General features: G+C 28.1%; 4 protein-coding genes across 4 annotated transcripts, besides 1 other annotated feature; all 4 read left to right on the plus strand. All coding sequences in view use genetic code 12, as the record gives it.

The window, feature by feature from the left end:
- Nucleotides 1-678: 678 nt before the first annotated feature.
- CLN2 (G1/S-specific cyclin, putative) lies at nucleotides 679-2,118 on the plus strand (the record flags this gene model as incomplete). Its single annotated transcript, XM_002420381.1, has 1 exon — nucleotides 679-2,118. One exon carries the CDS (start codon nucleotides 679-681, stop codon nucleotides 2,116-2,118), a length of 1,440 nt encoding a protein of 479 aa, XP_002420426.1.
- A 9,095-nt stretch (nucleotides 2,119-11,213) lies between these two features.
- CD36_51230 (conserved hypothetical protein) lies at nucleotides 11,214-13,064 on the plus strand (the record flags this gene model as incomplete). The annotated part of the gene is made up of 1 exon (XM_002420382.1): nucleotides 11,214-13,064. The coding sequence occupies one exon, from the start codon at nucleotides 11,214-11,216 to the stop codon at nucleotides 13,062-13,064; it is 1,851 nt and encodes a 616-aa protein (XP_002420427.1).
- A 246-nt stretch (nucleotides 13,065-13,310) lies between these two features.
- Nucleotides 13,311-13,710: a mobile genetic element.
- A 4,708-nt stretch (nucleotides 13,711-18,418) lies between these two features.
- CD36_51240 (mitochondrial protein, putative) lies at nucleotides 18,419-20,218 on the plus strand (the record flags this gene model as incomplete). Its single annotated transcript, XM_002420383.1, has 1 exon — nucleotides 18,419-20,218. One exon carries the CDS (start codon nucleotides 18,419-18,421, stop codon nucleotides 20,216-20,218), a length of 1,800 nt encoding a protein of 599 aa, XP_002420428.1.
- Nucleotides 20,219-22,738: 2,520 nt separating this feature from the next.
- Nucleotides 22,739-24,250, plus strand: CD36_51250 (conserved hypothetical protein; the record flags this gene model as incomplete). Its single annotated transcript, XM_002420384.1, has 1 exon — nucleotides 22,739-24,250. One exon carries the CDS (start codon nucleotides 22,739-22,741, stop codon nucleotides 24,248-24,250), a length of 1,512 nt encoding a protein of 503 aa, XP_002420429.1.
- Nucleotides 24,251-24,325: the final 75 nt, after the last annotated feature.

Here is a 24,325-nt window from a genome sequence, read left to right on the forward strand (position 1 = left end):
AGTATCAAAAAGTACTCACAATTATCTCCCACACAAATTATCACAACCCACCATAACATTCATTCATTTCTTAGATTATAATCAAGGCAATTCCAGTTTGATACGTGTGAATTCGAATACATCTATACTTTGAAATTGAATACTTTTATTAAAGAAAAAAAAAGGGAAACTTACTTCACATTCGTTTGTTTCAACACTAGACAATATTCAACTAAAGACATTCATTTATTTCTTCCTACCAACACTAATCTAGTACTCAACTAGTTTCCTTTTATTCATTCCAAAGCATAGTTCATTTACATTTAGTTATTTGGTTTTTTTTTTCTTTCCCTCTTTTGGTTTGCTTGTTTAAAAATTATTGCAAAACTATTCTTGTTATATATATCATTTGAAAAGAACAGTTGACTCAATCATATTTTTTTCCAATTGCATATTAATAGAAATCACTTTTTTTTTTTAGTTGAATCTATTAAAGTCATTCCTTGTTTTACTGTCATTTATATTTTGTTTTCAGTTGTTGGCGTTTTTGTTTGTTTTTACAACCATTAACGAAATTAAAAGAGATATTCCAATTTTTTTTTATTTTTATTTTTATTTTTTTTTTTGACAACCAAATAAAAATAAAGAAATAACTACAAATCATATTAAACTACACATAGACACAGTTGATTATTAACCATGTTTCCTAATTCACCTGATGCTTTCCATCAAGTTAGGATGATGCAATCCCTGATCAAAGCAAGTAATTTCAAGTTGCAATCAATGGAATTCAAATGTCATTCATATAATGTATGTGAATACCAAATGGAAATGTTACATCACTTGTTAACAGTTGAAGCTAAAACATTGCCTAGTCTATCATTAATTGAACAACAACCAGAAATTAAATTAGGTATGAGACCATTATTGTTGGACTTTTTAATGGAAGTTATCACCATTCTTAACTTGTCCAGATCTACATTCCCATTGACTGTCAATTTGATTGATCGTTATTGTTCAACAAGAATTGTTAAGAAGCAACATTATCAGTTGTTGGGATTAACTAGTCTTTGGATTAGTTGTAAGAATTTGGATTCAAAATTTAAGGTTCCTACATTAAATGATTTACGAAAAATCTGTGTCGATAGTTATTACAAAGAATTGTTTGTTGAAATGGAAAAACACATATTAAAATCATTAGAATGGGTCGTCAATGCTCCTACATTTGATGCCTTTATTGATTTATATTCAAATTTGTTGATTTCTAATAGTAGTAACGTTGAGGTTGCAAACATTGTCAAGAAGTCATCTCATAAAATAAAATTGTTTTCCAATTATATTGGTGAATTGTTCCAGTTTTATCCAAACATTTATTACGATTATACATCGTCACAGATTGCTTTGATTGCTATTTTGATTACAGTTTTGACATTGAAAATTCCTGTTGATTTAATTAGTTTGTTGAACTTTTATAATGGATTGGTTAAGACCGATATGTTTAAGTCCAATATTGAACAAGGTTCCGATAATGAGTTTGAAGAAATTCTTTCAGTTGAGTCTTTCAAATCATTATTTAACAAGAGTTTTTTCAAGAACTTGATTAAGATAATTGATAATCCTCCAAGCAGTCTCAAGATTAAGTATTTTGCTGACAATGGTAAATATTCGGTATTGATGAAGCAATTGGTTACTACTGCTACCAATACTTTGAAATGTATGTTGGATCCTGTTCCAACAACACCAAAGGCTAACAGTTTTGTCAAACAGCAACATCATCATCATCATAATCAACAACAACAACAACAACAACAACAACAACAACAACACTATTGTCCAAGACCACCAATGAGTATCAATACCTCAATGATTCCATTGACACCGGTGTCTAATAGTACTAGCCCTAATAGATTCAGTCCCGATCAGATATTTTCGGAAAATGAATCTACACCTGGTATTGCATTTGGTACCATGACGCCTGATTCCCAATCAACATCACCTGGGGAAAAACGAAGTTATGAATGCATTGATGAGTTAGAGATTGGCACATCAACAATTACTAGTTATACACTGAAAAATCATGATACATTGAAAAGATCGAAAAGTGCTAATTATGGTACACTTTTCTATCTTCAACAATAAATCAAATTATATTTTTTTACAATGAAATAGATTTGGGGAGAAGCAAAGCAAAGTAAGAAAATAATTACTAGAATGTTTTATCAATTTTATTTGATTCTCTAATTATTCCACAATATCATATTCTGCATATTTTTTTTTTTTTTACAGGAAGAATAAAGAATAAAGAATAAAGAAGAAACAACATATACGTGGGGGGGAGAGGGACACTTTATTGAATTTTAACTGGTTAACGTTCTGACTTTTTGGTTGTCCTAATGAATATTCTTTTTTTTTTTTTTTTTTTTTTCCTGTATTGCTTCCTACCTAGCTATTTCAATATAATGGGTATTTTATTTTTTAGGTCACATACAATTAACAGATGAAAGAGGGAATGGGAATGGGAAGGGAAAAGAAATAGACTAAATGATTACTTACAATATCTGTTGATTGTTTTTTTTCATCAATTCTTTTTGGTTTTTTTTTTTTTTTTTCATATATATATATTATCGTCATTATAGAGTCTGGATTTTTATTATTATTATTATTATTATTATTATTCATTTGTTTTTGCAATGGGAAAACTACATCAGAGAGTTTTTAATTGAAAATAGAATTGAAAATAAATAAATTAAAAAAAAAAAAAAAAAAAAAATTTGAGAGAGAATAAATTTCCATTTTCAATTCTTGTTTTTATCTATTATCACAGACTTTTTGTATTTTAGTATGCTTATTTTTTTCCCCCACCAAAATCTTCCTTTTCTCCTCCATTGTTAATTGTTGTAGTGATGAAAATTGAAAATTGAAAAATGAAAAATGAAAATTTTTATTTGATGGTCGTTTGCTATTCTTGATTTACTTTTTTGTTAGCTTTAATTTTGGTTTTATCCATTTAACATTTTTCTCCGTTGTCGTTGTCGTTATCGTTATCGTTATCGATGTTTGCATTTTGAATGTCTTCATATTATTTTACATACACACTTTACAATACTTATTTACTTACTTACTTACATACATACATACCTACGTATATACCATACACTTTATACATATCTAATCATATCGTAGCATTTGTTTATTTCATTTTTTTGAATGAAAATTGGCGACCACCACCGTCATGAGTCTAGCAACAATAAAACATATTTCTTCTATGGAAAATTGCCCATGATTGCAAAACAAAAAAAAAAAAAAAAAAGGACATACCAACACTTAATATTCAGTTTTTACTACTACTGTTGTGATGGTTCTGAAAGAAATCAAAATACGTACATATTGTCCAACGTCCCATATGTATAACAAAAAAAAAACAGGAGAATAGAACCGAAAGGAGAGACAAAGGTCAAAACGTAATCATGCAAGGGAGTCTCCTCAAAATCAAAATCAAAAAAAAAAAAAAGAAAGAAAGAAAGAAAGAGTGTATATTCAATACCGCCGCCGGCCCCCCATTTTCGTTTTCATTCACTGTAAAGAGAGAGAAGAAATGAAGGTAGTAAGTAGCAGTTGTAGTAGTAATAGTAGTAGTCTAAATGGATGGACCTAGAAGAAGTATAGCCAACAAGAACTTGAGAAATCAACAACAACAACAACAACAATAATGATGATGATGATGATGATGATGATTGTATAGATTGTATAGATTGTATAGATTGTATAGTTAGACAATTGATGGTGGCCACGGAATCTGAGATACACAATATCATTGATTGAATTTTTCTGGACTTGTTATTAATCCTGGAAATGAAAACCTGTTCTGAGTTTGTTTGTTTGACGTGGTTGTTACTAACCAAACCTTAGTCTATATAGTTTGCTACCGATTTTTTTTCATATGCCTTTTTCATTTGCCTTTTCATTTCTGTATATCTATTCAATTCTATAATTTGATATAGTTAATAAAAAAAAAAATCATTGCATTGCCGTGACAAAAGACAAGAATATCCCTCCTGTAAAAGATTTCTTGCTTCTTTTTTTTTTTTTGGCTTTTTGGCTTTTTGGCTTTTCAAGGTTTATTATTATTATTATTACTATTATCTTGTTGTATTAACAACCAAGCTCAAGGGTTTATTGGATTTTCTACATTAGCGAAATAATGATGATGCTAAAAAAAAAGGGGGAGGGGGGGGACAAAGATTAAAGGTAATTGGTTTATAAAAGGTAGATAGAGAGAGGGGGGATGATATATATATAATGAAAAGGTTGAGTTAAAATAGAATTTTGGTAGTTTGATGGACGAATTTTAACAAAAAAAAAAAAAAAATTTCACAATTTTTTTTTTTTGGAAAATTAGAAACATAAGCAATGACGATATTGGAAAAGTGTGTTTTTAAACCATCCCCTAATTTTAGTGTAATGTAACCATAGCAATTCCAATAAAACACCCCCTGTGTAATGAATAATGTTGTTTGTTTTATTTGATATTACAACGAAGAAGGAAGAATGGTAAAATTCATTTGATACACCTACCTTAACTTTTTTAGACGGTCCTGCTTTCAATTTTTTTTTTTTTTTTTGCAACTAAAAAATCAATGAATGAATGAAAGAAATAGTGTAAATTTACCAGAAACGGATAGTTAATTAGAAAAAAAGAAAAGTAGGTAGTAATAGTAATTCTCGATTAATTTTTCTCTGTATTACACGACCTTCGTAGTGTTTTACCCTAATTGCAATTAACAACCCCCTCCCCCCCAAAAAAAAAAGAAAGAATGAAAGAAAGAATGAAAGAAAGAAAGAAAGAAAGAAAGAAAGAAACAGAACTAGAAACGTTAATAATTGGTACTTTGTTTGGTGTGCGTGTGTGTGTGTGTGCGCGTATTTCAGTGTATATTTGCACCCTGAAAAAATAGAAATATGTGTATCAAGACAGAATGTTGATCAACAAATTCACCAGACACACATATACTCTCTCTCTCACACACAAACCAACAACAACAACAACAACAACAACAACAATCTGCTCATCACACGCACACACACACCATATATATGTATGTCGTCGTCTTCTTCTTCTTCTTCTTTTAAAAGTCTCTCTTATCCACTTTGTACTCTTTTTGGTTTTATTCATTCATTTGTTCGGTTATTCAATTTTCTTTTTAAATTACTTACATAATCTATAAGCTGAACAATCTACAAAAAACAAAAAAAAAAACAATAAAGAACTTTTTGTTTTAGTTAACCTGGGGGGTGGAGGGAATTCAGTGAATACTCTTATAATACGATCGTCAAAAAAAAAAAAAAAAGGAAAAAAAAAACCTGCAAACCTTTTTCAAGAAATGGATAATAACTATGAAATGATTTAGTTTAAGTTTTTGCATGTCGGAGGCGAGGAATTGGAATGGACTGGGGAAAGATAAAATAAAATAATATTTTGGAATCAATAGTAGTAGTAGTAGTAGTAGTAGTAGTAGTAGTAGACGGAATACATTTGGCTCAGGTCTAGCCCCAGCTACAATACGTGGCAAGCAAGGCAGAACAGGGCAAGGAGGAGCAGAGTGTGTCTAAAATTAAATTAAATTAAATTAAATTAAAACCCTTTGCCCTTTGCCCTTTGATAAATCAATAAACCAAAGTAAAATGTTGCCTCAGTTTTATGTACTTAATTTGTCCTGGATCAAAAATTTCATCTTTGTTTTAATTTGGATCAATGAAGGCAATATTTGAATGTTGTAGAGAATCGGTCTTAAATTGTAAAAGAATTCAAAAGATTCCGATTCCTAAAATCCATTGATATCTCTGATACTATAAATTCATGTCTTCATCAATTAACTAGACAAAAAACAAACAATCAAAAAATCAAAAATTAAAGTAAAACAATAAAAACGATAATAATAACTTTTTTCTTTTTTAAAGGCTTTGAAAAAAAAAAAAAGTTAGATCCAGAAACTCACCAGATTTCCTGAAACAGTTAATATATTGCCCAAGACAAGACAAGACAAGACAAGTTAATTCAATTCAATTCAATTCAATTCAATTCAATTCAATTCAATTCAATTCGTTTCGGTTTCGGTTTCGGTTTCGGGTTCCTTAGAGGCGACAACAATATAACAATGAATTGAACCATTAATATTGAAACAAATTGATCATTTAAAGTTTGTAGTTTGATTTATTTTTCAAGTTGAGATGTCTAACTTCTGGTCCGATTTTTAAAACAAGTAGTAGTAGTAGAAGTAAATCGTTGGAAATGGAAAGTGTCAACTGAAAAGTTTGAAATTTTTGAAAAATAAACAAAAAGCCTCCCCCCCCCCCAACAAAAAAAAAGGAGTCAATTTGTACCCCTTGTTGGAAAACAATATCTTGATTGAGTTGAGTTGGTAATTGTTTCTTCTACCAGTTTATACCTCTTCTTTTAGTATTATCGGTAACACTATAGGCCAAAATTCTAGACTCTATACTAAGGGTGTTAACAATTTTAAAACAAAAAAAAAAAAAAAAAAACCAACTTCCTGTTTGATTTGCAAGACATTTTTTTTTTTTTTTTTGTAATATAATCAATTGTTACAAAGAAGAGAAAAGAAAAAGGTACTTTACCGTTGGGATGTGAAAAAAAAAAAAGTCGTCCTGTTGAAGATCTACCAGTTTATCCCTTCGATAAAGACACATGAAGGATACAATTTTTTGGATTGGTCTTTCTTTCTTTATTTTTTTTTTTTGCTTGTTTGATATTCAAACTAATTTGATTGATTGTACCACATTCCATTGCGCAATTCATCTGTAACGTGTATTATTATAATTTAGTAATGATAGACATAAAAGCTTTCTATTTTAAGAGAAAAAAATTGGTAAGTAATTATTAGAGCTTATTAATCAAAGACAAATTGGACCCCAATCTCGTTCCTTCTCCTTTCCCTAGCATATAATTATATGTTCCGTGCATTACTTTTTTTGGGGAGACACAGCACCATTTACCCGTTTTTCCCCCCCCTTCGTGAAGCACATATGGAACTGGAACATGTATTAAAATTATGACGTATTATTATTATTATTATTATTATTATTAAATGTAATTACTTTATATGGATGTATCACAGAATTCAAACATTCTAGACTCAGCAAAAGGAAGGAAGAAAAAAAAAGAAAGAACAATCAAACAACCGGATTTGCAACAACTAAATTTTAAAACCAGTAAGGTTCAAAATATAAAGGACCTCTTATTTGAACCAACCTTTTAAAACTGGATAATTGAATTACAACTAATTAAATTAGAATTATTAACTGGAGAAGGGGGTGTGCAAAAAAGAATCAAATGAAGTGCATTGTAAATCTTCTATTTCTTTAGAGCACTTTTATTGTTCAATGAAAAATGTCCAACAATAGGAAAATAGGAAAATAGGAAATAAGGTTTTAGTAAATGAGAGGTTTAAAGTCGGGTTTAGTTATAGAAGTAGAAGTTTTAGTATTGCACTTGACTACTACAAGTTGTTACTGTTACTGTTGTTACTGTTGTTGTTGTTGTTGTTGTTGTTGTTGCTTAGCTTTTAAATTTCAAGTCAAACCTCAAAAGCTTTACTTTAAATCTGGGTACGGCTTCTTTTTTTTTAAAAAAAAAAAAATTTCATTAATAATAAAAGTCAAATACTTACTGTTATATATTCCATATTAAAAAAAAAAACAAGTGAAACAAGTGAAATGAATGAACTTTTTATCAACATATTTAAACCGAGGAAAAAAAAAAGACAAGCTCCCCCCCCCCCTGGATAAATTGTTGTTGACAATAATTCGTAATACAAACTAATTCTCTCTTTTATTTTTTGACCATTGAGCGTGAAAAAAAAAAAAGAAAAAAAAATTAAATATTGCTTCGAGGAAGTCGTGTGGCTAACAAGTGTTAAGAGGAAGAGGAACCTCCAATTGATTTGAAAGGGTAAAAAGTTGGTGTTAAAGATAAAAGATAAAAGGAGATAAAAGGAGATAAAAATAAAAATAAAAATGGCCACAAAAAATAAAAATAAAAACGGAAAGAGAAACGGAAAGAGAAACGGAAACGGAAAAAAAAAGAATGGATGCAAAATGAGTTAAATTTAATTCCCTTTTTTTTTCCTACATGAAGGGAGGAAAGAGAGAAATAGGTGGGGTGGTAGCTTTTGTTAATTTAGTGTGATTAAAAAGGTGAAAAAAAAAAAAATCAGACGAAATAAAATGAAATGAAATTATCTTCTTTTTCATTTCTCTTCTAGGGAATAATTATTACTTATAATTATCATCTATAATTTTAGAAAGATTTATCTTCCAGTTTATAAATCCTTCCCTCCTTCCCTCCATAAACCTAAACCTGACACAACAACACTTTTCAAAAAATCCTTTTTTTTTTTTTGGTTTATCATGAACAGTCAAACAAAATCACGTCCATTGAAGAATGAAATATCCTCTTTTCTTTAAAAAAAAAAAAATTGAATAACCCCCCCTCATTCATTCATACTTTCCTGATTCTTGAGAACAAACTTACTAATATATTGACCAGCTCTTTTTTTTTTTTTTTTTTTTTTTTTTTTCATGACGTACCACCAAAGTTGTTTGATTGTCCAATTTAGCCAATCCTCTTACTCCCTCCTTCCTTCCTTCAATTTAGCAAATTACATCACCAATGAAGTTCTGAATTGAAATTGAGTGAATCACAAAATGAAATCACACCAGTTTTCAATCAATTGTTTGCTTATGGTTATGTAGTCTAGTAACAAAAAAAAAGGGAGTGGGGGGGATGGAGGGAAGCAAAGACAAGGTAGTAAATAGTAAGTAGTAAGTAGCGGAACGGAAATATTGAACTGGTTTGAATATTTTGTGATTGAATTTCAGTTTTACAATAAGAACATGGGTTTTGAACAACAAACCCAAAAACAATAAACACAAATTTTTTTTCAAATTAATTATGATTAGTATAAATTGATACAAAGATTTAGTAAACACAGAGTAAATGGAAAAGAATTTCACCAATATAGGAAAGAGAGAGAGATGGAGGGATGGGAGGGATGGGGGTTGATAGGGGTGTGAAGCTTGAGTACTATATGGTTTTAAATCCATCAATCAATCAATCGTGAAAGATGAACCTTCTTTTTTTTTTTTTCTTTTTTTGGCAATTCCAATATGACAACTCTTGAATACTTTAATTATCTAAATAATAGATATGAATTGTTTTTAGAATGAATTCTTCATAACAATCAAAAAGGTGTAAAAACCAGAACCAGTTTGTTGTATTTTCCCTCCTCTTGAATAGTTTTATTGTTATACTGGGTAGGATAGAACTACTTAGAGATAAGGAAAGGAAAGGAAAGGCAATGGGGGGGGGGGGAGAATGCAGGTGAGTTGTTATGTCGACGTCAGATCTTTGTCGAATGAATTGAAAGTTAAAGATTGCGATTTTTCAGGACAACGATTTCAAACGTCTAAGCACAAGTTCTAATACTTTGATATAAACGGGGTACCACCATTTCTTATTCAACTTTGTCTCTTAGTTTTTGTCTTCCAACAACAACAACAACAACAACAACAACAGCAAGGGTCAATTGCTATACTAAGGTAATTTAAGTATTAGCTAAAGAGTGATAAATAATCAATCTTTTTTTTGTTTTTTTTTGGTAACATATTTTACTGTTAAATTTTTACGAGTTTATTCTATTGTTTTACACATGAATTCTACCATGTAGTATTATTATATTATTGAATTTCATGTCAAGCTTTCAACAAAGATCAGAAAGGGAGATCTACTTCAAATGTTGACAATATATATATACAAACAAGGCTAGAGAATTGATTATACGATATATATTAAACACTCTTTTCATTTGATTCAATTTTTTTTTTTTTTTAATATTTCACGGTGACCTTGGACAAAATTCCCGACAATGGAATAAATGGAATATGTGCCACCCCCCAATTGTATTACTTTATTATACTAGTAGACTGCATTGTGAACTAATTAATGCCAAAAAAAAAAGATTTAAATTATTCTCTAACAATAGATTATTAAATTGAATTGAATGAATTTTATCTACGTAACTGTAACAAGAGAAAATTCTTAATATAGGTCATTAAACAATAATATATTAATGTTTTGTAATAGTTTCTTATTTTTGAATTAATTGTAAAATGACCTAAAAAAAAAAAAAAAAAAAAAAAAAAAAAAAAGAAAAAGGAATTGATTTATTGTGAATATCCAGATAACAAGCAAAATCACTAACTACAGTAATAACCCTCTCCTCCCCCTCCTATACTCCTCCTCGTTTTTAAACAACATTTTTCATCTTTATTTTGTTCAACGTATAAGACAATAATCAGATGAGACAAGAGATTGGCAAAAATAGATTTTTTTGACCAAAACCTGTTCCGTCTGTGCTGGTGCGTGTGTGTGTGATGGCAAATATCGGACATAAACAAGTAGATGAAATTGTATGATTGTTCTCACATTGATTGTCTATTATTTGTTAGTTATCAAGACTTTCCTGCCTGCCTGCCTCCCTCTCTCCCTCCCTCCTTACCTCTCTGTCTCCTGGTTTTCTTTCCTTTTCCTTCTGTAGGGTAGGATATAATATTTAGATCTTGCATTATGCATATAATAGAGTTAGACGTACATTTTTTTTTTTTTTTCTGTCTCACTTTTAGGAAGAAGAAGACGACGACGACAAGAAGAAGAAGAAGAAGAATTACCTAATGATGATGACAACCAAATTTGTCAAGAAAATTTGCTAGGCAAAATATTACACCTCTCTTAAATCAAGGGGTCTTGGTTGTTTTCTTTCTTTTCTTTCTGATGGAGTGATGTCAGTCAGTCAGTTAGTCAGTCAGTTAGTCACCAAGTGTGACATGAGAGAATTGATTAGACATTTCTTAAGCGATACCCATCCCATTATTGTTCTCTACTACAACAACAACAACACATACAATTATAGAACGACATTTTTTCACGACAATTATGGCGTTGGGTTGATTATTGGAAAAAAAAAAAAATATATTGCTCCACTCTACTCACTCACCTGATATAATCCATATTCCCTACACAAGTATCAAACAGTTACAATTAAACCCAAACAAAAAAAGAATCATTTTGCTAAATTTTTTTTTTTTGCGTCTTCCCCTTCTTCCCCTCTTCCCCTTCTTCTTCCCTTCTTCTTCCCTTCTTCTTCCCTTCTTCGCCAATGGATAGTAATAACACGAAAAGACAAAAAACTGGGAATCATTACCTGAATTATACAATAACTTCAAATAATGAAAAAATTGATATTATTACTGATATTTCAAATTTATCAAGTGAAAAATTTTTCAATAATTATATATCAATTAGAAAACCAGTGAAATTTAATATACCAATTAATCAACAAATTATTCAATTAAATAAATTTAAAATTAATAATTTAATTAATACCTTAAATTATAATAATAATAATACCGATAATACCAATAATGATGATGATGAAAATTTTTTACTAGTTGAAAAAAAATATCAAAATGGATTTGGATCAGGACAAAAAAGAATTAAAATGAAATTAAATGATTTAATAAATGAAATAAAAAATGGTAATGATGATTATTATTTAACTACTCAATATGATTTTGATGATCCTGATAATATTACCAATGATAAAGAGGAGGAGGAGGAAGAGGAAGGTGATGTTTCATTTGATCAATTTTCTGATACATCATCAATTGATATGAATAATTTTCATGATGATTTTGAAGATATTGAAAATGATTTTAATGAATCTATCAATGGAGATGAAAACAACAACAACAACAACAACAGTAATAAAAATGATGAAATAATGACACCAGAAGAAGTTGAAATTAGAATTAAAGAATTATATCAACCTCCATTAACTAATTTAATTAATAAACCAGAAATTCTTCCTTATTGTCCATCATTTTTTAATCTTATTCCTCAACAAATCAATTTATGGATGGGATCTACCACCAATAATGAAAAACAATCTAACAACGATCATTTCATTATAGATGAATCAAAATTAGATTTAGGATTAGGTAAACAAATACCATTAACTAATGAACCTGAACCTAAACCTGAATTTGAACCTGAATGTGAACCTGAATCTAAAACTTTAACTTTAATGGGAACATCAACAGGATTACATCATGATCATGCTGATAATTTATATATATTAATTCAAGGGAAAAAACGATTCACAATTTTAAGTCCAAATGATGCTATGAAATTATATACTATAGGAAATATTTATAAAATTTTCCATAATGGATTAATTGATTATGAAATTAATGAAAATTCATCAAATTGGAAACATATACGTGATGATGGAGCAATTATTGAAGAAATTATTTATTGGAAATTAGATAAATTGAGAAAATCCAAGAAAGAAAAAGAAAAAGAAAAAGAACAGAAAGGAGGACAGAAAGAACCAAAAGAGGAAGATGAAAAGGGATTGGATGAAGAGGAAGAGGAAGAGGAAGAAAAATTGTTGAATGAATTACAAAATCATATTAAACAATATCAAATTCAACAACAACAGAATAAAAGAAAAAATTTAAATAAAAAATCTAATATTCGTCTTGATCCACCAAATTTTTCTAAAATTCCTCCAATTTTATTACATCTTGATGAATTAAAAAATAATATAATTCGGAAAAAAATTGAATCATTTGCTAATAAATTTTTCCCAGGAGTTTTACAATTAAATAAATTAAAAGTTTGGTTAAATCCTGGTGAAATGCTTTATTTACCTGCTGGTTGGTTTCATGAAGTTTCTAGTTTTGGTGAAAATATTGTTAAGAATAATAATGACAATAAGGAAAATCTAGGAACAACAACAAAAACAACAACAACAGGAGAAGGAGAAGGAGAAGGAGAAGGAGAAGGAGAAGGAGAAGGAGGAGCTCATATTGCCATTAATTATTGGTTTATCCCACCTAATACAACGAAATTTGATGATTGTTATGAAGATAATTATTGGAAAGAAGATTGGGAAAAAACCAAAAAAGCAATGAAATTGGTTAAAGATGGTGTGGTTAGTTTATAGAGAAAAGAAAAAAATTGTTTACTATAACATTTTATTACTATTGCTTGTTATTTCTTGTTTCTTGTTTCTTGTTTCTTGTTTCTTGTTTCTTGTTTTTTTCTTTTTTTAGATTTGAATTGTATGATGATTATGAAAAATATATGTCTTATGTTTATGATTATGAATAATAAAAAAAAAAAAAATAGGTTAAGTTAAGTTAAGTTAAGTTAACGGTTGATTGTTTTTGTTTTTAAGGGTATGATGAGATGTCACATTGCCTAGTAAATAAAGCTCAAGTGTTGTACATTTCACTAATCAATATAATTGGAATAATGTATTACTTCCCCTTATCCTCTCGAATATTTATTTATCATTTTGCAACCTTCCCTCCCACCACATCAATGATAATATAAAATATAATTTTACATTTGTTCGTCCATTAATTTATATTGTTAAACTCTCAAGAACCAAACGAGAATAAGTCAGTAGTCAGAGATATGTGTGTATGTGTGTATGTGTGTGTGTGTGAGTGTGAGTGTGTGTGTTTAGATCACTTCTATGTCATAAATAAAATAATAATATTGGTTTAGGAATAAATTATTATATTATTTAACTATTACATACAGTTTATCTGAACGACGTTTATTGTATGTTGATCTGACTGTGTATGTGTGTGTGTCAGGTGTGTATGTGTATGTGTATGTACTGTATATTTTTCTTTTTGCAACCAATAAATAAATAAATTAAATTATGGTTATGGTTATGGTTATGGGTTAGGGCTATAGCCCTAAGGCTCGTGCAGTATGGGTAACAAGAAATGGGAATTCTCCTCCTCCGGTACAGGTATCGATTTCTCCTTTTTATTTTTTTATTTGGTCTTACCACATTTTGCACCCCCCCCCCCCATTCCACCCCCCAGTTTTTCTCTCTATGTATCTATCTATCAATCTATCTATCTCTATCTCTGATTTGATTGCCAAATTTCGAAATTATCATTGATTTTGTGCATATCAGTAAAAATTTCCACTAAACCCAATATAATATAATATAATATACTTTAAATTGATCGATTGATCGATTGATTGATTGATTGATCGATTGATTGATCAATAATATAGAGTATATCTAAATAAATAGATAAAAAAAAATTGAATATTTACCCAATCATCATCATCATCATTAATGATCAAATTGGATATGAAATAAAGGAATCAAAAAAAATTATTTTTTTTTTTTTTTTTGTATATAAGTTTTTAGGGTTAATGACCTAATGTCATATAAGTAAAGTAAGTAAAGTATGTATAGTAAGTAAAGTAAGTAAAGTAAGTAAAGTAATAATAATAATAATTAGAGGAAAAGTCATTGTTATGCAATATTTTCCATTCTGTCATCATTCATCTAAAATGATCAGATCAGAGAATATAGTTGATAAGTTGCAGGAAATTAATAACAGCAACCAAATCAAATCAAATCAAGTCAAGGCAAGTAAGCAAGTGAGGGAGAGGGAATCTAATTTACTTATTAGTGGGCATTGCCATATCCTGCATAGTATAAATTGGCAAATTTTGATAAAAACAAAGAAAACCCAACTAAAATAGTAATAATAGTAGTAGTAATAGTGTATGGAACGTGACATTACACCACCACCATCACCAACTACCATCACCAACTACCACCACCAACTACTACCACCACCCGATCCATCCATCTATCTATCTATCTATTTACATCACAAAAAAAAAAAAAAAAAAAGAGAAAAGAGAAATTTGGCTTCCTTTTTCGGCACAATCAGAGTAAATTGATTGGAGCGATACCGGGGAAAGTAGAGAGAGAGGAAAAAAAAAAAAAAGAATAAATAGAAACTAAAACTAAAACTAAAGATTATGTGTATTGTGCCAGAACATAAGAATACGGCAATGATAATAATAATAATAATAATAATAATAATATAGTTTGTCATTTCTGTTTGTTTTTTTTTTTTTAAAAAAAAACAAATTTACTTGCTGTTATCTATGCGCCAAGCCAATTGACCTATAATTAATTAAATGGTGGGAAGGTGGGAGGAAGTATATAATGAATCTGAAAAATCAATTGGGAGTCGTGTACAATGAGAGAAGAAGAAGAAGAAGACAGAAGAAGAGGTGATGATTTACATAAAAGAATTTCACCTATTCTTCTGTCTTCTGTACAGTATATGGTACAATATATATATATATGTTTGATGAAAGGGGGAGGAAAGGCTGACTGCACAGTAGTAGTAGTAGTAGTGTATCAATCAATCTTAAAATTGGCTTAACAAGATGTAATAAGTAATTGGTATTATTTTATTTTTTTTTTTTGGCACCCCTATTCTTATTCTTATTCTTATTCTTATTGTAATTGTATGTGTGTGTAACTACCAAGCTTCTTCTTCTTCTTATTCTTCTTCTATATCATCAGTTACTTCTTCTTCTAATAACTGTGTGACGTGTTGTTTTTTTTTTCCTTTTCCTTTGTTCTTTGTTCTTTTAATTAATTAATTAATTAATTAATAATGATTGCCCCCCCTATTTGGAATTTCCAGTCACCTGACACGACCTTCTTTTTTTTTTTTCTTTTTTCTTTTTCTTTTTTCTTTAAATTTTCAATTTTGTGATTCTAATTTAATATATCATGAATTTTATTTTTTAAAAAAAAATTCTTCTAATACACGTTTTTACTTAATTCTTCTTCTTCTTTTCTTCTTCTTCTTCTTCTTTCTCTCTTCTTCTTCTTTTATATATATCATTACAATTAAATCCACTGAATTCTACAATTGAACAAGTGAAAAGATTTGTTTTTTTTTTTTTTGTTTTCCTCAAATTTGAAGAAAGAAAGAAAGAAAGAAAGAGAAAAAAAAGGCAATCAAGCTTAAAACGATTCGTGTTTATATAATTATTTGAAAAGGAAAAAATAGGAAGAAGTTTTCTTTTTTGGAAACGAGTCATTGGTATTTATTAATTTAATATATCAATAATATCAAGAGGAAAGGAACCCAAATTATAAAAACAGAGTATGTGAAAAAAAAAAGCAATTTTTGCAATATTAAAGATCCAGAAAATTGAATTATGTTTGAATACCACTTTTTTTTGGGGGGAGGGCATGGAAGGAAGAAGACGATGAAGACGATGAAGGAGGAGAGAGAGGAAAACAAAAAAAATAGTAAGACAATAATTATTGACTTGAAAAGGAGGCAGATATAAGAGAGCAAAATGATAAAAGACAAGAGAAGAGAGAGGAGAGAAAGGGAGGAAGGGGGATCAGGTAAAGATTGAGTTAATTGAATTTTTTATTATCAATACTTTTTTCTGTTCTTAAAGGTTCGTGGTACCACCACTGGTGATGTGTGATGTGTGATGTGTGATCAACTTTTGAAAAGCCTCCCACCCCCTATCAACTCCTCAGCTCTTGCTATTGTTTGTTTGTTTGTTTTTTTTTTGTCACTGCAAATCTTGTCAATTTTTACTTAATTACTTTACTTTAAATTTTTTTTTTTTTTCTTTTCCATTTATATAAATCTCCGGAGGATATGGAAGAAAAGATGAATTTGAATTTGAATTTTTTTGATCTCGAATTCAATTTTTTTTTCCATTAAAAAAGTATTAACCTATTAAAATGAATTCAAAATTATTCAAGTTCATAATTAATTGATTATTAATTTATGATTGATTTTGTTTTGTTTTGTTTTGTTTTGTTTTGTTTTGTTTTGTTTTGTTTTGTTTTGTTTTGTTTTCTGGGTAATATTAATTCAAGAAAAAAAAAGAAAAAAAGAAGAAGTAAAAAAGAAGAAGTAAAAAAGGTAAAACAAATTGCTTTTTTCATTGTTATACGAATTTCTTGCTGTATAACTTTTATGATTGGCAATATTTGGTTTTCTGTTTGTTTTTTGTTTTTGTTTTTTGGTTGTTCTTAAATTTACTAACATTTTGAAATAAAAAATTTATTATTTATAGATCCTGTATATTAGACAAAGCGTGCAAGTTTGCTCAAAAAGAATTGCAAAATTTTCATATTTTCATTGCTTACTACTACAACTATAACTACTACTACAACTACTACAACTACTATCACATTCACTTACTATTATACAACCTATAGAATTTAAAGGAAAGGGTGATTTAATTTCAACTTTTCATTTACATTTACATTATTATTTCTTTTTTTTTTTCTTTTTCCAATTGGAGTGTTATTTCACAACCCAACTGAAGAATTAAGAACAAAGAAAAAATACAACCACTTAAACAAAAAGACAAAGAAGACTTGGTCTAAAAGAAATAAATAATTATTAAACTTCAAGAGATATATATATATATATATTATCAGTTGTTGTTCCATTTTTGTTTTTTTTTTTTCTTCTTCTTTGCGTTTTGAGTTTTGAGTTTTGAGTTTGAGTATTTTTTTTTTTTCATATATATAACAACTCATCTCATCCCATCCCATCTCATCCCATCTCATCCCATCCTATCACTTATTACTACTTGATATAATTTTTGTTCTATACAAGGTTACCTTCCTTTTTTTGGTTTAATCTTATATTACATTATTAGATATATTCATTTCCACCTTCATTTCATCAATTTCAAACCCATCATCCCACTACATACTCCATATTCCACCACATACTCCACACTTTGTCCCCTTTAACATAATATATTTCATTGTACTATTTATTTCATTTCACATATATATATTTATTTTTTTGTTTTTTTAATCTTATAAAGGGTGATATATTAGACTGGTTAATTGTACATTTTTATTTCATTGATTTCATATTTATTCATCTTCATCTTCATCTTCATCTTCATCTTCATCTTCACCTTCATTTATATTTATATTTTTAACAATTATTTCATTTTGTATATTACCTTCTTTGTTTTTTTTTTTTTTTTTGTTTTGGTTATCAATTTTATCAATATTTCATTCACTTTTGATAAAACAATACCAAAAAGCAAAAAGAATAAGAATAAGTTATATATATAAAAAAAGGGGAGAGGTATTTATCATAAAAGAAAAAAAAAAAATATTTACGAACATTAACGACAACTTTACAAAAAAAAAAAAAAAAGATTCAATTTCAAGGCTAATATATTATATCATATTTTTAACGAAAACATTAATTTGATTTTACACATATAACTATTACCTTCTGTTATCATTATTGTATTATTATTAAAAAAAAAGAACCCCTTGGATTATTCAATTGATAATTAAATAATCTATAAATAACAAAAAAAAAGAAAGACAAAAGACAAAAGACAAAAGACAAAGAAAAAAAGAAAAAAAAGAATCACTTTAAATAATAGTGAAAACAAATAAATATGACTACTCCAGAAATTGTACCTATTGCAGATGAAATTATGAGTGATCTTGAAGATATAAATTCCCCAAATTCCCCAAATTCACCAAATTCACCATCATTATCATTGGAACAATCTACTCGTGGATCTACTCCACCTACATCTACATCATCACCACCATCTACTCAAAATAATGATTCAAAATCTAAAAGGAATCTTGAAACTGATGATATACACGACACATTTGATAATAAAAAACTTGAGAATGAAATTAATGAATCTGAACAATTGACTGATTTAAAAAATGATCAAGATTTGGAAGATATCAAAAATAATACTAAAGATGTAAAAGATGTCAAAGATGTAAAAGATATCAAAACAACAGGTGGTGGTTTTGGCGGTTTTGGTGGTGGTGGTTGTTCCAAGAAAAATCAAGACTTTAAGGACTCTAAAGATTCAAAGAAAATGAAAAAATTAAAACCCAAATCAAATCCAAAATCAAATTCAAAACCAAAACCAATTTCTCGAGCACCAATTGCTACTGGTATTTCTACTGAAATTGAAGTTACTGGAGAAAAACCAAAACCAATTCAAGAAGGTGATCCATCATTAGAAGATGATGTTTTATATGCTATATTTGTTATACTTTATGAAGAAGATTTAATTGAAAAAGAAAAAGAAAAAGAAAACGAAAAAGAAAAAGAAAAGGGAATGACAGTAAAACAAATTACTGATATATTAGATGAAAAATATCCTCAATTTACTAAAAATACTGGTAAAGTATCAAATTTAGTTTCAGCAAAAATTAATTCATATATTAAACGTTTAGAAGCAGGTCAAACTAATTTACGTTATGCAATTTCAAGAGATTGGGGGAAAAATACTCCTAAAAGAATGTTATATAAATATCGTGGAATTTTAGCTCCTGGTTGGGAAATTAAATTAAAAGAATTACAAAAGCAACAACAAGAGATTAAACAACAAAATGATCAACAACAGGAACAGGAACAACAACAAAATGATGATGATGATGATGATTCTCAAGAATTAAACCTACAACAACAACAACAACAAATTGAAGAATTTAAATCATCAAGTTCTGAATCACCTAAATCACGTAAAAAAAATTCTCAACCTCAATCAATATCAACAAATTTCAAAGATCATTTTAATGAACTTGATCAACAACAACAACAACAACAAGAAGATCAAGATCAAGATCAAGATCAAGATCAATATCAATATCAATATCCATTACTCCTGTCATCAATTTCATCATCAATTTCAAAATCAAAATCAACAATGAAGAGAAGAGCTACCATGTTTGATTTAGGAAGACCAACATTTTTAACTACTGGAGAATTTTGTGATCAATTACCACCATATTTAATTAGAAAACTGACGAAAATTGAAGATGTTCTTGATGAAGAAGTTTTACAAGATGATAATGATGAAGAAGAAGAAGAAGAAAATGATTTATCTTCATTATCACAAAAAGATAAAACCAGTAATAAAACCAATAATAATAGTAGTAATAGTAATAATAATATTAATAGTGGAAATATTATTAAGATTAAAAAAAGACGATTGACTTGGGCTCCATTAGGTGAAACTGGTGATGATGATTTAGGATTAGCAGCATTTAGAGCTTTAAGTACTAGTACTACTAGTGCTACTAATAATAATGGTGGTAGTGGTGGTAATGGTAATGGTAATGGTAATGGTGGTAATGGTGGTAATGGAGGAGGAGGAGAAAGATTATTATCATCGATTAATTATAAAAAAAAATGGTTTCAAATGACTGAATTACCTAAACCAGAATTGACTAGTTTATCTGAATTAGAAAAATATTGGGATTAAAAAATTGTAAGAAAAAGAGAAAGAAAAAGAGAAAGAAAAAGAGAAAGAAAAAGAGAAAGAAAAAGAAAAGAAAAAATTGTTAAGTCTTGATGTTGTTGTTGGTGATGTTGTTGTTGGTGGTGGTGGTGGTATGGCTTTTAGAATAAAGTCCTGATATACCAGAGTGTTCTTTCTCTCTTTATATATATATATATATATGTATATGTATATGTATATGTATATGTTATACATGTTATACATGTTTGTTTTCTTTTTCTTTTTTTTTCTTTTTTTTCTTTTTTTTGGATATTTGAAAATAGAAAAGAAAAGAATAAATATAAAGATATTAAATATAAATGTTACGGGAGTAAATATAAGTTTGATAATACTAATAATACTAATAATAATAATGGTAATTATTATTATAAGAATATAATATTCTCTTCATATTTGGGTGGAGGAGGAGGGAGGGAGGGAAGAAATTTCAAAGTTGATTGTCATTTGCGATAAAACAAATCAAATCAAATCAAATCAAATCAAATCAAATATAGATTAAATATAAATTAAATATAAATATAAATTAATATTGAGAGTTATAATTATACCAATATCTCTATTAATCAAAATATCCTAATGGTGGGAGATAAATTATTACATCAGAAATTAATATATAAAAGTATATAAAAAATTAAACAATTATTTTATTATGAATTAAGTGACTCTTTTTGGTCTTTCTTTCTTTTTGGTCTTTCTTTTTGGTCTTTCCTTTTGGTCTTTCTTTCATTTTCTTGACAGGATTTTCTTGAAAAAAAAAAAAAAAGAAAAAGTAAACCCTGTTATTAATATTAGATTATAATTTCATTTGTTCATATTCATATATATATACTTATTATTTATTAAATTCACCTTTTTTTTTGTTTTTGCTTTGTTTAAGTTTGTTCTATTCTATTCTGTTCTGGTTGATGATGATGGTGGTGGTTGTGGTGGTGGTCGTGGTGGTGTTGGCAGGCAGTAGTAATGAAATATATACATATATTATGCAAGATGCGGATTTAATCGGAGAAATCAATTTAAACTAAAAAATTGTATTCCCGGTTTTCATAGATTTAGATTTAAATTTAAATTTATATTTTCCATACAAGGTAATAACCATCACATTATTATTATTATTATTATTATTATTATTATCATGAGCAAATCTCTATTTAACTTTAAAATGGTAATGGCAATGGTAACTTTTTTTCACTCACTCTCTTTTTTGTTGTTGTTGTTGTTGTGGCTAATGGAATGGTTAACAAAAACGATCAACCAGTTGGATTTGCGTTTAGAATTCTTAGACAATTTTTTTTTTCTAAAAAAAAAAGAAATTGGGGGGAAGAAAAAAAAAAAGATGTTAAAATTCATATCTCAAATTTCTTTGACATATCTTGATAAAAATAAATTTAATCTGTCTTGTCTTTGAATTAACAAAGATTTCAATATATAGAAAAGAAATCAAAAATCAACACATTTATCTATCTAACTATCTATCCTGGGATGTTAAGTTAAAAGAAATGCCTATTGTTTTCTTTTGGTACCTGAAATAAATCCAAATCCAAATCACAAGTACAAGTACAAGTACAGAAAATATTTATGATCAATTTTAATTTAAAATTTAAAATTTAAAGTAATGACACTTATAAACGAAACATTAGGGGGAAGGTTTTCTTTTTAGTCAGTAAAATCCGATAAATACATAATCGTTGTCTATAAATAAGTAAGTTCTTCTTCTACTTCTTCTTCTACTACTTCTTGTTTTTTCTATATTATTTGCTCAACAATATCTGCAATGACTTAAAATCGTTGGGTTGGGTTTTTAGTTTTTTTTTTAAAAAAAACTAGACAATGTGTGGTTGGTGGGTTGGTTGATCTATTGTGGTATTCCGAAGAATGGAATGTCACACAATATTAATCATTATGTAGCCTAATTAGGAAAGTGATCGTTTAGTGCTATACATTATTTTTTAATTGTTTTATTTCTGTTGGGTTCAAGTTAACAATAAGAAAAAAAAAGAAAGAAAGAAAGAAAGAAAGAAAGAAAATCAACTAATTTAACCCAATATTCAGCCGTAACTGCATGTTAAAGCAAAAGATGAGCTTTAATCTACCACTACTATTGCTACTACTACTACTATTGCTGTTCCCTTTTCCATCGTTATTATTGTCATAATGAATATGGTTATGATTCTTTTGGGTTTTTTTTTTTTTTTTTTTTTTTTTTTCAATATGCTTTAATTTAGTTTTATTTAAAGAATGGTGTCATGATTTTAAATTTATTTAATTTATTTAATTTATTCATTACTCTTCCATCGTTTTTTTTTTTTTTTAATTGAATTGCTTGTTTTTTTATTTTATATTCTTACTTAAATTACATTTATATATATATATAAACAAATTCATATTCATTTACTCTTTTAACTCTTATAACTCTTTTAACTCTACCTTTTTTTTTGGTTTTTTTTTTTTATATTTGATATTTTATATTTGATATTTTTGTCAAAGATGGTGATGCCTAATCCAGAAGAATATACTGCAATTCATGGTGTACTGAGAATATTACGATTTTTAAATAATTATCCAGCTGAAGGTACTGGTACTTTAATTTTATCAGAAAAGGCAAAAAATTTAATTGGTCCTAAATTACCACAAATTTTAATTGATTATTCAACTGCAACTCAATTGAATTTATTTGGTGATTATCCTAATAAATCAGATATTATTCCTTCAGCAATTTTCATTGGATTATTTTCTATAATTGCCATTTTACATTTGATAGTATTTTCTATTAATTATTATCGAGGTCATTATTTTTGGTTATCATTAGGTTGGGTATTTTATGCCATTTGTCGAATATTGGGATTTGCTTTAAGAATTGTATGGTCTCATGATTTAACTGATTGTAAAGTGGGGATTACTAGTGAAGTATTTTTAATTATCCCTACAGTTTTAATTGCTTCATTTAATCTTGTTTTAGCTCAACGGATATTTACTTGGAGACATCCAGTGGGTGGATCAAGAAAAATTTTTTGGACTTTAATGTGGATTCTTTATGCTTTAGTTGCTGGTGTAGTAGCTATGACTATTGTTACTTCAGGAGGTTTAAATATTTATTTACTTTCTGAAGCTAATTATTCTCGTTATAAAAAAGTGGTTATGAGTACATCAATTTTAATTATTATTTATTCTTTAACAGCAGTTGGATTAATTCTTTTAGCTTGGTTATTTAAACCAACTAAAAAAGATGAAAATTTATATACTTATCAACCTTGGTGGATTGAATCATTTGCACCATTTTATTTTGTGAAAAAAAATGAACCTCAAATTGCTGCTTTATCTTTTTTAAAAAGAAATCATAATCATCGTTATGCAATTCGAGTTATTGCTGCTACTCATAATCTTCATAAAACCGTGAAAGGTTTAACTAATCAACGAGGTGATTTGACTCATAATGTTTCATTAATGATAATTGGTGTCACCACTTTGATTATATTGGTTAGTTCGATTCTTCGAGCCGTTATTTGTTTCCAAGGTCGTATGAAATATTTTACCGCCCCTGTTGGTAAAGCCCCAGTAATGTATGTGTTTTGGGGTGGTCTTGAAGTTGGGGTCAATTTATTATATATCATTGGTCGGGTGGATTTGAGGTTTTATCGACCAGATAGATTACCAAAAGATGTTAGAAATATTGTTACAGCAGAACAATCATTATATCCATCTGAAATTGAAGATGAAGGTGATGATCAAAATGTATTGGATAAAGAATCTTTGGATAAACATCCTCAACCATATTCAGGGAAAACTTTTAGTAATAATAATAATAATAATAATCATCATCATGATGATAATGATGATAATGAATTTGGATTCACTGATTCAGATGATAAAGATGTCCATACTGATCTTGATGGTAATGAAGATTTTGATTTTATTAATGGTGGTTCTGAAAAACCTAAAAATAATTTTCCTTATCCATTTAAAGAAAAATCAGAAACCGTATCTGAATTTCATTTTTAAATGAACCAAAAAAAAAATAAAAAAAAAAAAAAAGAAGTGTTTCCTCCATTTATAGAAGACTTTAAAAAATTATAT

The sequence above is a fragment of the Candida dubliniensis genome, chromosome 5 (genome assembly GCF_000026945.1).
Source record: "Candida dubliniensis CD36 chromosome 5, complete sequence".
NCBI lineage: Eukaryota > Fungi > Ascomycota > Pichiomycetes > Serinales > Debaryomycetaceae > Candida > Candida dubliniensis.